This window comes from Setaria italica, chromosome V (assembly GCF_000263155.2).
Source record: "Setaria italica strain Yugu1 chromosome V, Setaria_italica_v2.0, whole genome shotgun sequence".
Taxonomy (NCBI): domain Eukaryota; kingdom Viridiplantae; phylum Streptophyta; class Magnoliopsida; order Poales; family Poaceae; genus Setaria; species Setaria italica.
This window is the reverse complement of record NC_028454.1, coordinates 46,988,640-47,000,241: the sequence shown is the minus strand read 5'-3', so window position 1 is coordinate 47,000,241 and position 11,602 is coordinate 46,988,640. Positions and strand designations below refer to the sequence as shown.

The window sequence follows — 11,602 nt, the reverse complement described above, 5'->3', positions numbered from 1 at the left end:
CGTGCAGCTTTAGGGTGTCATAAAACTTTCTTGGAAAATTTATTCGTACAGGGTCCATAGCTCAGTGGTAGAGCATTTGACTGCAGATCAAGAGGTCTCCGGTTCGAACCCGGATGGGCCCTGCGCTGTTTTCTCTCGTTTTCTTTTCTTTTTATTTTTTTTCGTTTTGCTTTTCTTAAGCTACATCCACTGACAACTTTATGCAAGATCTGAAGAATAATGATGTAGCCCTTCACCGGTACTGGAACGTTATAATAATTGTCGATGGAATATTTCCACACTTAAACAATGGAGTTCTTTGTTCTTCTAACCAACACTCAATAATAATCTCTGTTTCCTTTTCTTTCTAGTAAATGAATTACATAATCTGAGGTCAGTCATATGTTGTTTTGTATTTTGTTCCCCCTCTTTCCAGGTACCTAAGAATGAGCTGGCAAGTAGGAAAGCATGATGCCTTGAAGCAACTCATGCATTCATCCAGTGGTCAGAAAGCTTCGTTATTGCTAAATGATGTATAATAACTTTCTTATCCCTTCTTCACATTCACTTGTGCTCTCCTCATGCTCCATGCCTTCAGCTGAGGCACTTTGACGGTGCTAGTTCCATTGTTGAACGCATACATCCGAGTGCCGCCGTTGATGAGTGTAACTGGGTAAACCCTGGCCATGATGCAGAGCCTGCCACCGCCACCAAAGCTCTCCACCGCAGAGCGATCAATCTGCAGGGAGTGCACCGGTATTGCTGCTATAATTCATCCATTTCATTTCTTACATGAAGAAAAGTGGAGGCAGAGCTCCCCGACTCACCAAAGTTCTCAAAGATATTGTGCTTTCCTTCTCGAGGTCGAATTCGAAGAAGCCTCCATAAGCTGGTGTGTACAGCTCTGGTCTCAAGGACGATCTGCACAGATCAAGGAAATTAATTGGTGCAAACAACGACATGAAGTTTTTACAAATATCAATGTGCCTGAAAAATTTAGCGAAAACTGAAAATAAAAGATGAAACGTGTGTACTAACTTTCTCAGATCAGAGCACATAAGAACCATGTACTTCTCCTGTGATTTGTAAACTCTGAAGTGCACAGAAGTGTGCTCTTCCATGTTATCAGATGCAAGAACCACAAGTCCAAATGGGCCCACACCACCATGAACCGATGCATCTGCTTCCCGACAATGCTTCTCGATGTCCAAAAGCCAGGAAGGATCAAAAGGATCAGCACTATCTATGGACGTAAGCTCAAAATCTATCTCCACATCTGCCTGTTTTGAGAAAATCATGTGCCAGATCAGCTACAGCTGCTATGTAAGACATACCAAAATGGCAAAACCTAAGTCTGTGTATAGTAAATACTAAATACCACAGTTATAGATTCAACTGTTGTGGCATCTAGTTGAAGTAAAAAGAGGGTTATTTGGAGCTTGGAAGGTTAAGTAAGCAAGTGTGTGCAGGAGAAACTAGCCTGTAAAGTATCAATTCCCTTAATATCAAACAGATCCCCCTGCTTGAGCTCCAAGCCTTGGTGGCTGACTTCTTCACTTCGTAGTGACTCGACCTCTTCAACTGGCCATTGCAGCAATTGCTTACTGTTGCTATCTAACCATATAGTCCTGGGGATTGCCTATATTTGAAAAAGAAAACGAGTGCACATAGTTACACCGGTATAGATGTGTTAAAGCAACTGTCACTAATTCAACAGAAAATAGGTGATGCAGTTGGAGGCAGATTTGCTTACATGGATTCCTGCCCAACCTTTGGCAACATCATCTAACGAACTATCTGTCTCATTGGTCCAACCCCATATAATCCTCCTACCCCTCTTCGAATCAAAGAACGATTTCGAAGCATAGTAATTTCCATAGTCAATCCTTGACCACAATCTTCGGTCATCAAGTATGGTATCTGGGACAAAGGTATCACTTTTGAGATCATAAACACCAACCATATACTTGTCACAGTTATCCAGGCTCATTTTGAGAACATGCTTAGCGCCATTCGGGATAGCTGCGGACAAGTCCAATCCACTGTTGTTTCCAGGTAATACTGCAAAGAAATCTGGGCATTCCCACATGGTAGAGGCATTGGAAGAGTATAGTGAGTGATCAACTCTAGTCCAGTTCACAAAATCCTCACTCTTGTACAAAAGTGCTGCACTGTAGCCGTTCAGCTCAGCCCCAACTGCTATTCTCCACAGTCCATCTGGTCCAATCCAACCGGTTGTTGGATCTCTGAACTGGCCTGAGTTTAATCCTTGTCCGATCGGTTGGATCAATGGGTTGTTGTCTGGTTTGATCCATTCCCTCAGGTATGGATCAGACACGTTCTTTGGAAACACAATGTTTTGGACTTGACGCTTCTCTGTGTCAGCACCTGTGTATATGATGGCAGGCCGATTGCCCTTCAGGATTGTGGCTGAACCAGTCCAGCAACCGTTTATGTCGCTCGGAATTGTCCGTTCTATTGCTGGCTCAAGCCGGATCCAGTTGATGAGATCTGTTGAGACCGAGTGGCCCCAAACTATGTTACCCCAGAGTGAACCGTTTGGATTGTACTGGTAGAATTGGTGATAGATACCATTGTAGTACATTGGTCCTAGAAATGAAGGGAGCATTAGTTGAGGAATGTTTCAGCTTATTCTACGTTTTTGCATGCAAGTATTTTGTGTAAGAGAGATACATACCATTTGGATCTTTTGAATTGTCAAAGGTTTGAAAAGATCGCCCCGATTCATCAGAATTTTTGAAGGACACAAAAGAAAGATGATATCAAAAGACTTGTGACAACTGCATTATTAATATGTAAGACAGTACAAGCAAGAGCAAAGATGCCAGGGTTCAGAAGCTGCTAAAACTTCTTTCGTTGACCAAGGATAACAGATGATGTCTCTAATATTCCGGGCACATACTTTCGGTTGCATCGCCTAACTGAATACTTCCAGGCAGTAGTACCAGTGGAGCAAGTCTAATAAATCATCTAGAGATGAGCCGAGATGGGTACGGCATACATATTGGTGAGAACTGAAATGCTTTTCCTTCAAAATACGGTAATAGGATGTAAAATTTTCATCAACGAACAGCTTCGATTTGGGCAAGGCTATCACTATATTACGAAATTACTGAAAATGTAGCTGCAGTGCCATAAATGTGAGCACCTGTCCTGCAGGCAGCATTCAGCAACAGCACTGCACAAGTATTGAGTTGCCCACCTACCCTTCCCCTCTGATATCATGAACATACAAAAATTAAGGTCACCTACTTGCTACGTTTAACTCCTCCTGATGATGTGTTTTTTCCCCTTGAAAGAAAAGGAAGCTCCCTCCAGTTGGGCAAAACTAGATCAGCGGTTTTCTTGAACCATGAAAAGGTCCCGAAACAAGAAGAAAATGGACAGTTGTCGACTTTTGTGTGTCGACAGTTTTTCATTGCCAGGAAACCATGTTTGGCTCTGAGGTTGCAAGAAAGTCAACGGCAGGCGAAAAAATAGTGAGAAGAGAAGAGCACAAAGCTCATACCGTTGATCCAGTTCTTGGGAGGCTGGAAGTGGTAGGCAGTCCTGTACTTGGTGCTCACAATTGAGGAGACCTTTGGAGACTGCGGATACAGGAAGACCCTCTGCGTGGCTTGTGCGACTCCATTCCTTCTGCTCTGAAGACCAGATTCATCATAGGAGACCAGTACAAGGAAAAGAAGAAAGGCCCAGGGGCGGAGCACGAGGGCCATGGAGGAGGAGGTGGTGGAGAGGGAGAGAGGGAGGATGGGGATGCTAGATTAGATGAGATGATGACTTTGTTAACTCTCAACTTGACGAGGTGACCAGTAATAGAAAAGTAAAACAAACAGTTGCTTAGGTTGGTTCAAAGAGGGTCTCAGAATATTCAGAGCAATACAGCAGACCACTGCCTGTGCTGACCACTTTGCACCCAGAACCTTGCTTTGTAGCAATATCACGCGTTGAGGAAACAGCAGTACTAAACATGCTCAAGTTAATCTGAATCTGCACGCGAACCAAGGCTCAAAATGGAAAGTCCGGACCATGTCAAATGGTGACCAACGATTGATCAAGGGAAGACCAACCCTGTGTTTGTTTTGTTGTATGCATGAGCCAGCTGTGTGGCGAACTGCACCTAGCATTTCTGTCTGGCTGAACCACTGAAAATGCAGTCGCTTTGATTGAGACTGAATGCTGGTATCTGCTTCGCTGTGTAGTGCAGAGGGAACTGAAATGCTAGTGAGGTGAGGTAATGTCGCTGTTGATGTCCATGTCGGCGTGAAGACGATGATGGATGCCAAGGGGATCACTGGCCCCACATCCGTGCTGCTAGTAGCTACCACTACGAGTCTACGACAATATGAATATTAGCTTGGAAATATATAAAACGATCAATATAGGGGAAAAAACAAAGATAAATTATCACCACGTAAATATATGTTATCCCTAAAAAAAAGAGGAGCGAAAAATATTCTGTGTTTGCTAAAACAAAAAAAAAAGATTGACAGCTGTGGGATTTGAACCCACGCCCTTTCGGACCAGAGCCTAAATCTGGCGCCTTAGACCACTCGGCCAAACTGTCCTTGATGTTTAATTCTTAGACATAATTATACTTATAATTAAAAAAACCCTAGTGGCCAAAAAATTGATTGAACATGCGACTTCGATGCAAGCGAACGAAGTAACATCTGCATCGCCACGTGACCGCAGATCTTCTGCTCAGCATGGAGAGAAGCAAGCGGACACAGAGTCTGCATTCCGTAATTCACCTTGAAGGTTAAACTGCTTTTTTACATAACCAAGCTCCCTTCAGCATTGACCAGTACAAGTCTCGGCCTATAGCGTACATGTATCAGAAAACGGGAGCTATCTATTCTTGGAATAACTAAGTTCGATCAATACTAGCTTGCTTTCAACAAAAGCAAAGAGATTTCAGCACTTCAGAATCAAACAGATGTTGGCATTAGGTTCCATTGGATAATATGTTAACGCAATGTGGCAGCCAACCAAAGAAGTAGGGTGTCCGTACTCTTGGTCATGCTTTACACAGATGGTTCCTTCACCATAGAACATGCCACCGCGATGTCAAGTGAACGTAGTAACATATGCATCGACACGTGACCACAGATCTTAAGAGTTTCTATATAAAACATCAGCCAAGAGGTTCAAATTGGCTTCTTTGTACAGATCCATGTTAGCTTCCAACAGGAATTTTTCTGCTCAGCATGGAGAGAAGCCGTCAAGCGGCCACAGAATCACTATTCTTAAGGGGTCCGTGCATGCGCATTTACCAATCTTCATCTAGGGTAGCCCTGTGGAAGCACATCACTGTGCATACAAGGATGAAGAAGGACGTGAACTCAATGAACATGGCACCAGTCTCGATTAGGCCAGCGTGCCTCAGAATAGCTGGGATGGCAAGGCTTCCCATGGCAGACGCACCAGTCAGGAATTTTGCAGCATTAATCCACCTGAAATGTTAATGCCTCTCAGTTATTAATATCACTATGATAACACTTGAATGAAATAAAACTATTTGAGTATCCTAAGTAATTTTCTCTCACTAGCCAATAAATCTGTTTAATTGTACACATACATGGTGTACGGTATATTTCCAAAAACAACCAACGGCATTAAATATTGGGAAAATTGGTTTCATAGCATCGAAAGAACATCATTTCCGAAAAATACCATCGAAAGATCATCCTCACCTAAAATACCATCCAAAGAATGGACCGTTACCTTAAAAAAGCATTCGATCAAGTTTGGCATCCAACTCCGTTAATTTTCCGTCCAACGGCGCAGTGATGCGCCAAAGCACAGACTACTGCTCTGCTCGCTCCTCCACGGCACGAGACTGAGCACCGACGAGCCAGGCTGCAGTTCTGCTGCCGCTGAGCCTGATCCGACCGACGTCAGATGGATGGATTGACCGGAAGCAAGCAAGCAGCAGCTACCTAGCCTGCTTTGATTCCCTGCCACTACTGCTGGCCTGCTCCGTCGTATATATGCATGCAAAGGCTCGCAAGCTCGTTGGAGTGCAGACACAGAGCATGGACGCAGCTGCAGGAGCAGGACAGCTAGCTAGCTGTAATTTTTAATTACGCCTGCACAATTGCACACAAAACGGATCATGCGTGTGATGCGCTGCGGCGGATCACAGGGAGTCGGGAGGGAGATGGACGGGTTCCCGCTCGACGGGTTAGACTAGGCGTCCATCCTGGGGCAGCGCTTCCAGCTTGCTAGTGATGGAATGTGCTCAGGGACGGGATGAGAGAGAGAGAGAGAGAGAGAGAGAGAGAGAGAGAGAGAGCAGACGTGAAGGGGAAGAAGAGCAAAGAGCCAGAGCAAGGCGAGCGTGCGGACGGAGGAAGAAGAAGCAGGTGTCAGGCTGTCTTGTGGGCCTTGGATGGACGGCTTCACGGTGTTAGCTGCTAACGTGACGGAATGCTATTTTGAGGTAGCGGCTCATTCTTTCGATGGTATTTTACGGAACGGCGATCTTCTAATGGTATTTTCCGGAAACGATGTTCTTCCGATGCTATGGAACCAATTTTCCCTTAAATATTAGAACTTACCCCCCGCCTTCTCTGCTTGTCAAGAAGTGTGTGGATCCACCACCGAAAAACAGGCATGGCATTGGTACGAGGACATACATGAGAGCTGCATAAGAATGTAACAATGTCAGTAGAAATACTATGATGATTTCCTCACGACCGAGGAGGCAACTAACAACTTTCTCATGACTGAGGAGGCTAACAAATTAACAATAACCTGCTAACATGGGCCACCAGTTGTTGTACAAAGCACATGCCTGCACCATTAAAAATCAAAACTGAACATTATAGAGGCCACAACATAGCCAAACAACAATGTTATGACAAACTGGTGTTGCCTTTTCCATGAAAATACTACAGCTATGATATAAATCGATGCTATCTGGTGTCGACACAATCTTTGCGTGCACTATCTGCAAAGCATTTTCTCCAGCACACATGAGTTATCACTCTTACTCACATATGATGCTTCTACTATAATCTTGGCAAGCAGCTAATGGCTATTCATGCTTTCCTTTTTATGAGTATCACGCTTATGTCACATATCACAGGACAGACTAGTGGACATTAATTGAAGTAACGAAATGTAAGATCTAAGTGACAAATTTTCACTTCTCAAAGGTAGTAACGTATATAAATCTTTCAGAAATCTTAATTAGTTCCTGGAAGACGCTAAAATGAGCCTTAAACAAATGTGAAGAACTTACCAGTATCTGCAGCAGAATGCTTGTGGAAAACATAAAGGCAAGTCCAGCGAGGCTGTAACGGAAGGAATTAAATATATAAAACTTTGTGTAAATGCAAAACAGAAGTTAGAAAAGATTGAGGACAATAATCTTACACTGTCACGAGAAACACCAAGAGTAAGTGAACAGCATCATCCAGCACAAAAGTACGGAGGACAGGAAGAAAAATAGCACGTAGAGTTAGTCATTGAAATTAGAACCTTGAAGCTATTTGAACAACAAAAATAGCTGCCAGTCTGAATGTCTGATATATATGTAAGCTAATCAGAGCACTAGAGCCTAAAAATATTATGGAAAACTATAACCAACTATAACAGACTACTAGAAAACGATGAGAACACTATAACCAAACTACATTTCGTGCAATGAGTTTCACGAATCTAACTCCCAAACAACGACTACTTGTAGTGGCAACACACAAGACCTGGTACAACAGGATCAATACTTGGACGATCTAATTAGACCCCGGATTTTCAGGGAACTGAACTGGCCGAGCAACTAAATCGCTTTGTCTAAGACTAATCTGACCAATTAATTTCCACTGATCCAAATCAAAAATTTACACATACACCAACCTCGATCGCAGTAAGCATCCAGGGTTGCTTGGCGCTGCAGAGAACCTGGACTAACAAGAGATACACAACTCACAATCCATACCTTAAAGAGCAGCACCCGTAGTCTAATTGGGATCTCCCAAGCCCTAATCCGCAGAAAACCACAAGCACCCACCCAATCCCCACGATTCCACACACGAATCGGATCTCAAGCGAAGAGGAACTCGCATAACCGGTTGAAATTTAGGGGAGGAAGAAGCACACCCACCTTCGACGGTCATCGCCATGTTGGCGAGGAGAAGCTTCGCCTTTCCTCACCTGCTCTGCTTTGCTTCCTCTCGTCCGCTCTGACTCGATTCGTGCTCTGCTCCACCGGAGACTCTTCCGTCCCGTCCCGTCCCGTCCCGTTTCGTTGTATCGAGACTGGCAAGCGGGCCCCACTTAAGGTGGAAGCCCCACCTGTCAGGGTCCTTCTTCTCCTTCTTGGGCCGTGGGCGCCGTTGGCCCGTTAGGGTAGAGCAACGCCGCAACCAAGCGATCACTCGGCCCTACCCGGCGGCGGCGAAGGAGGACGAGGAGGAGGAGGAGATGACGCGGCTAACCTTGGAGCAGGCGGCGCGCGAGGCGGGATCGGACGGGACCGGCGCTACGGCCCTCAACCTCTCCCACCGCGCGCTCTCCGACGTCAGTGGAGTCCCTCTCCCTCTCCTACCCCACTCCCACGGGGGGTTTGCTTGCTGCTCGGCTGCTCATGATCCTTTGTGCTGGCTGTGCAGGTGTCGTGCCTGAGCAGCTTCAACAAGCTGGAGCGCCTCGACCTCGGCTACAACTGCCTCGTCACCCTCGAGGTACGGTACCTCTGCTGCGCACTGCCTAATACAGACAGACAGTATAATAGAGCAATGCTGTTTGTGCACACTACTCTTATTTCAATGAGTAGCACATATACAAGTTAAATATGCAGTATGCTTGATGTGGACTCTTGCTGAAATTTCACTCTGGTTGATATAGCGTCCTCTTATTGTTATCTCTCCACCACATCTTCTCTGCAGACATATTTTAAAATCTCTCTATACTAATATATGTTACTGTTTGAACCTGAGCTCGTCTATTTGTGTTTCTACCTTTCACTTAAAATCCCTGCTTTTATGTTCTGAAGGGTTTATCCTCCTGTGCCAACCTGAAGTGGCTTTCGGTTATTGAAAACAAGCTTGTGAGCTTAAAAGGCGTTGAAGGACTCTCAAAGCTGCAAGTGAGTTGCCTGTCTGCCCAGCATTTCCTCGTGGCCTAATTCAGTACTGAATCTTACCACATAACTTGACTCGCCTTACTTCACAATCATTCTTCCCCCTGGCTGTACAGGTGCTGAATGCTGGCAAGAACAAACTTACAAAGATGGATGAGGTTGCATCCTTAACAAGCCTGGGGGCATTGATTCTCAATGGTAATGCAATGGATGAATATTAGGGGCTTTCAGTTGCTCCTATTTTACCTGCTGCTAGTGTACTTAATTGCTTATGAGAATCTTTGCAATTCCTAATGCAGATAACAATATTTCTTCCATCTGCAAGCTTGATCGGCTGCAACAGTTGAATACACTCGGTATGTAATCAAAATAGCTCATATGTAGTATCATGGACTGGATTACCTTACCCTTGCAACACAAACTTATATCCTTCCTTAAAATGAGATCATGGTTAGTGATTGTAATATTGAGAAACAAATTTTTTTATTTCTTTGTTTGAACAATAAGCTTGATATATAACACTGTATGCAACTTTGTTATTACAACTATATAAATCCGCATGGTGAATGCTAGTTTGTGAATATGATATTCGTTTTGCTTCTGGGTCTATATGTAAATGTATCACCCACTAAACAATATGTTTTTCATTTAGTATCCATGAGACAATACATAGCCATGTTTCCCTTCACTTATCTGTAATTTGTGAACATTTACTCTGCTGCAGTTCTCTCTAAGAATCCCATTTTTGCCATTGGCAATGCTTTGGCCAAGGCTAAGTCTATGAAAAAGGTATTGTTCATTTCTTTATCCTTAGTAAATATAGAAAAATGTTGTGTTGCTTTTTGTATGGAGCGTTTCTAACTCTGAATGACTAATGTGTCGCTGTTACTTCTTTCCATAGCTATCCTTGTCACACTGCCAAATAGAAAATATTGGGTCCTCTCTTGCTGCATGTGTGGAATTGAAGGAACTCAGGCTTTCCCACAACAAGATCACTGTATGATTTCATTTGGTCTTTTCTGCACTTGGATTGCTGTTGCTAGCATATATTGTCGATTGCACTTGATGACTGTGACATTTTGTTTGAACCTTAACTGACAGACAATCCCTTCGGATTTGGCTAAAAATGTGAAGATGCTGAACCTTGATTTAGGGAATAACTTGATCGAGAGGAGTTCAGATCTTGAGGTTTGCTCCTTATTTTGCTACCTAATCTATCATGATAGTCTAGAGTCTAGACTCTTACAATAACTTGTTTGGTTGCCAGGTACTTTCTGAATTGCGCTACTTGAGGAACCTTAATTTGCAGGGAAATCCTATTTCTGAGAAAGACAGCCATGTCAAAAAGGTGATATTCCCAGACAAACTTGCTTTCTAAGTGTTGTAATTGTAGAGTAACTCAATGTTCTCTCAGGTTAAGAAACTTGTGCCAACCTTGAGAATCTTGAATGCAAAGCCCCTAGAGGCCAGCTCCAAGAGTGATAACAGATATGAAAAAGAGAATGATCCAGTTGAGGTTGATAGGAAAAAGAAGGATAAAAAGCTGCAGTCGAAACAACAGTTAAAGGTCCCTGAAGAGCCTGAAGTCAAGACTGTTTCCCTAGGTGTCACCACTTCTGCCCTTGGCAAATCTGAAGTGCTGGATGGTAAGGAAAGGAAAAAGGGCAGGAAGGAAGCAAAGAAGAAGCCTGAAGTGGAAGAACATGCCAATGACAGCAAATCGAAGAGGAAGGATGATGTTGATGATACTGGTAGAAAGGACAAGAAGGCCAAGAGGAAGAAATTTGTTGATGAAGAAGACATAGATGCTGAAGGAATCGATAATACCGAAATCTCATTTGCTGATTTAGTGTTTTCCAAACAGTACAGTTCAGAGCCCAAACTAAAGGACAGTTCAACCCAGGAAGTAGCTCCAGACGGAAAGTTTGAAGATTTGGTAATTGATCACACAAAGAAGAGAAAGAAGTCAAAAAATGCAGTCACCATCACCGATCCCTCAGCTCTTAAGATGATATCCTCTGTTCCAGATGTAGGGGCAGGCGGACTCGGCCTGTCAGGATGGGATGATTAGTGCCTAAGTTTTATGGCTGATCAGTAGCGTTTATTGTAGTTCTTTTGTAGCATCACCTTGCAAGTAGATTTATCTGGCGACCACCATCATGTTTCTTTCAGCGGTGTTGTGGGTAACATTTAATGGGCAAATGGTGTGTGTGGTTTAGAACTTTGTTAGACGAGTCCATGGTGAAAACCCCAATTTTAAGGTGAAATCAGCAGCATGCTTTCTTTCCGATTAATTGAAGCTTTACTTTGTCATTTCAACATTATCTAATCTTTAGTTTGTTGAACATTAATCCAAAACCATTTATACAGGAACTGTAACTAGCGCTGGAAATTTAGAGCAACAGAACTTGAGTTCAGTAAAGTAAATAGCAAAGACATGTCCTCATAGAACGATCACGGTTTTACTGTAACTAGGAGATCCTGCAGCTATTCATTGTCCGTATTGATAAGAAA

General features: G+C 43.5%; 3 protein-coding genes and 2 non-coding genes across 5 annotated transcripts; 2 read left to right on the top strand and 3 right to left on the bottom strand.

The window, feature by feature from the left end:
• Positions 1 to 50: 50 nt before the first annotated feature.
• On the top strand, positions 51 to 122 carry TRNAC-GCA. The gene has a single exon. It is a non-coding gene; the product is annotated as a tRNA-Cys (tRNA).
• Positions 123 to 210: 88 nt separating this feature from the next.
• LOC101752881 (beta-fructofuranosidase, insoluble isoenzyme 4) lies at positions 211 to 3,869 on the bottom strand. The gene is made up of 7 exons (XM_004971331.3): positions 3,509 to 3,869; positions 2,678 to 2,686; positions 1,733 to 2,589; positions 1,460 to 1,618; positions 1,018 to 1,259; positions 807 to 900; positions 211 to 718 (listed from the first exon to the last, which is right to left on the bottom strand). The coding sequence occupies exons 1-7, from the start codon at positions 3,714 to 3,716 to the stop codon at positions 527 to 529; spliced, it is 1,761 nt and encodes a 586-aa protein (XP_004971388.1). The 5' UTR covers positions 3,717 to 3,869; the 3' UTR covers positions 211 to 526.
• A 618-nt stretch (positions 3,870 to 4,487) lies between these two features.
• Positions 4,488 to 4,567, bottom strand: TRNAL-UAG. Its single transcript has one exon. It is a non-coding gene; the product is annotated as a tRNA-Leu (tRNA).
• Positions 4,568 to 4,924: 357 nt separating this feature from the next.
• On the bottom strand, positions 4,925 to 7,301 carry LOC101786365 (vacuolar protein sorting-associated protein 55 homolog). The gene is made up of 4 exons (XM_022826533.1): positions 7,250 to 7,301; positions 6,760 to 6,799; positions 6,564 to 6,648; positions 4,925 to 5,456 (listed from the first exon to the last, which is right to left on the bottom strand). Exons 1-4 carry the CDS (start codon positions 7,280 to 7,282, stop codon positions 5,273 to 5,275), a joined length of 342 nt encoding a protein of 113 aa, XP_022682268.1. The 5' UTR covers positions 7,283 to 7,301; the 3' UTR covers positions 4,925 to 5,272.
• Positions 7,302 to 8,390: 1,089 nt separating this feature from the next.
• Positions 8,391 to 11,387, top strand: LOC101752471 (protein phosphatase 1 regulatory subunit SDS22). The gene is made up of 10 exons (XM_004971330.3): positions 8,391 to 8,526; positions 8,619 to 8,690; positions 9,002 to 9,094; positions 9,205 to 9,286; positions 9,388 to 9,444; positions 9,813 to 9,877; positions 9,990 to 10,085; positions 10,190 to 10,276; positions 10,356 to 10,436; positions 10,503 to 11,387. The coding sequence occupies exons 1-10, from the start codon at positions 8,431 to 8,433 to the stop codon at positions 11,157 to 11,159; spliced, it is 1,386 nt and encodes a 461-aa protein (XP_004971387.1). The 5' UTR covers positions 8,391 to 8,430; the 3' UTR covers positions 11,160 to 11,387.
• Positions 11,388 to 11,602: the final 215 nt, after the last annotated feature.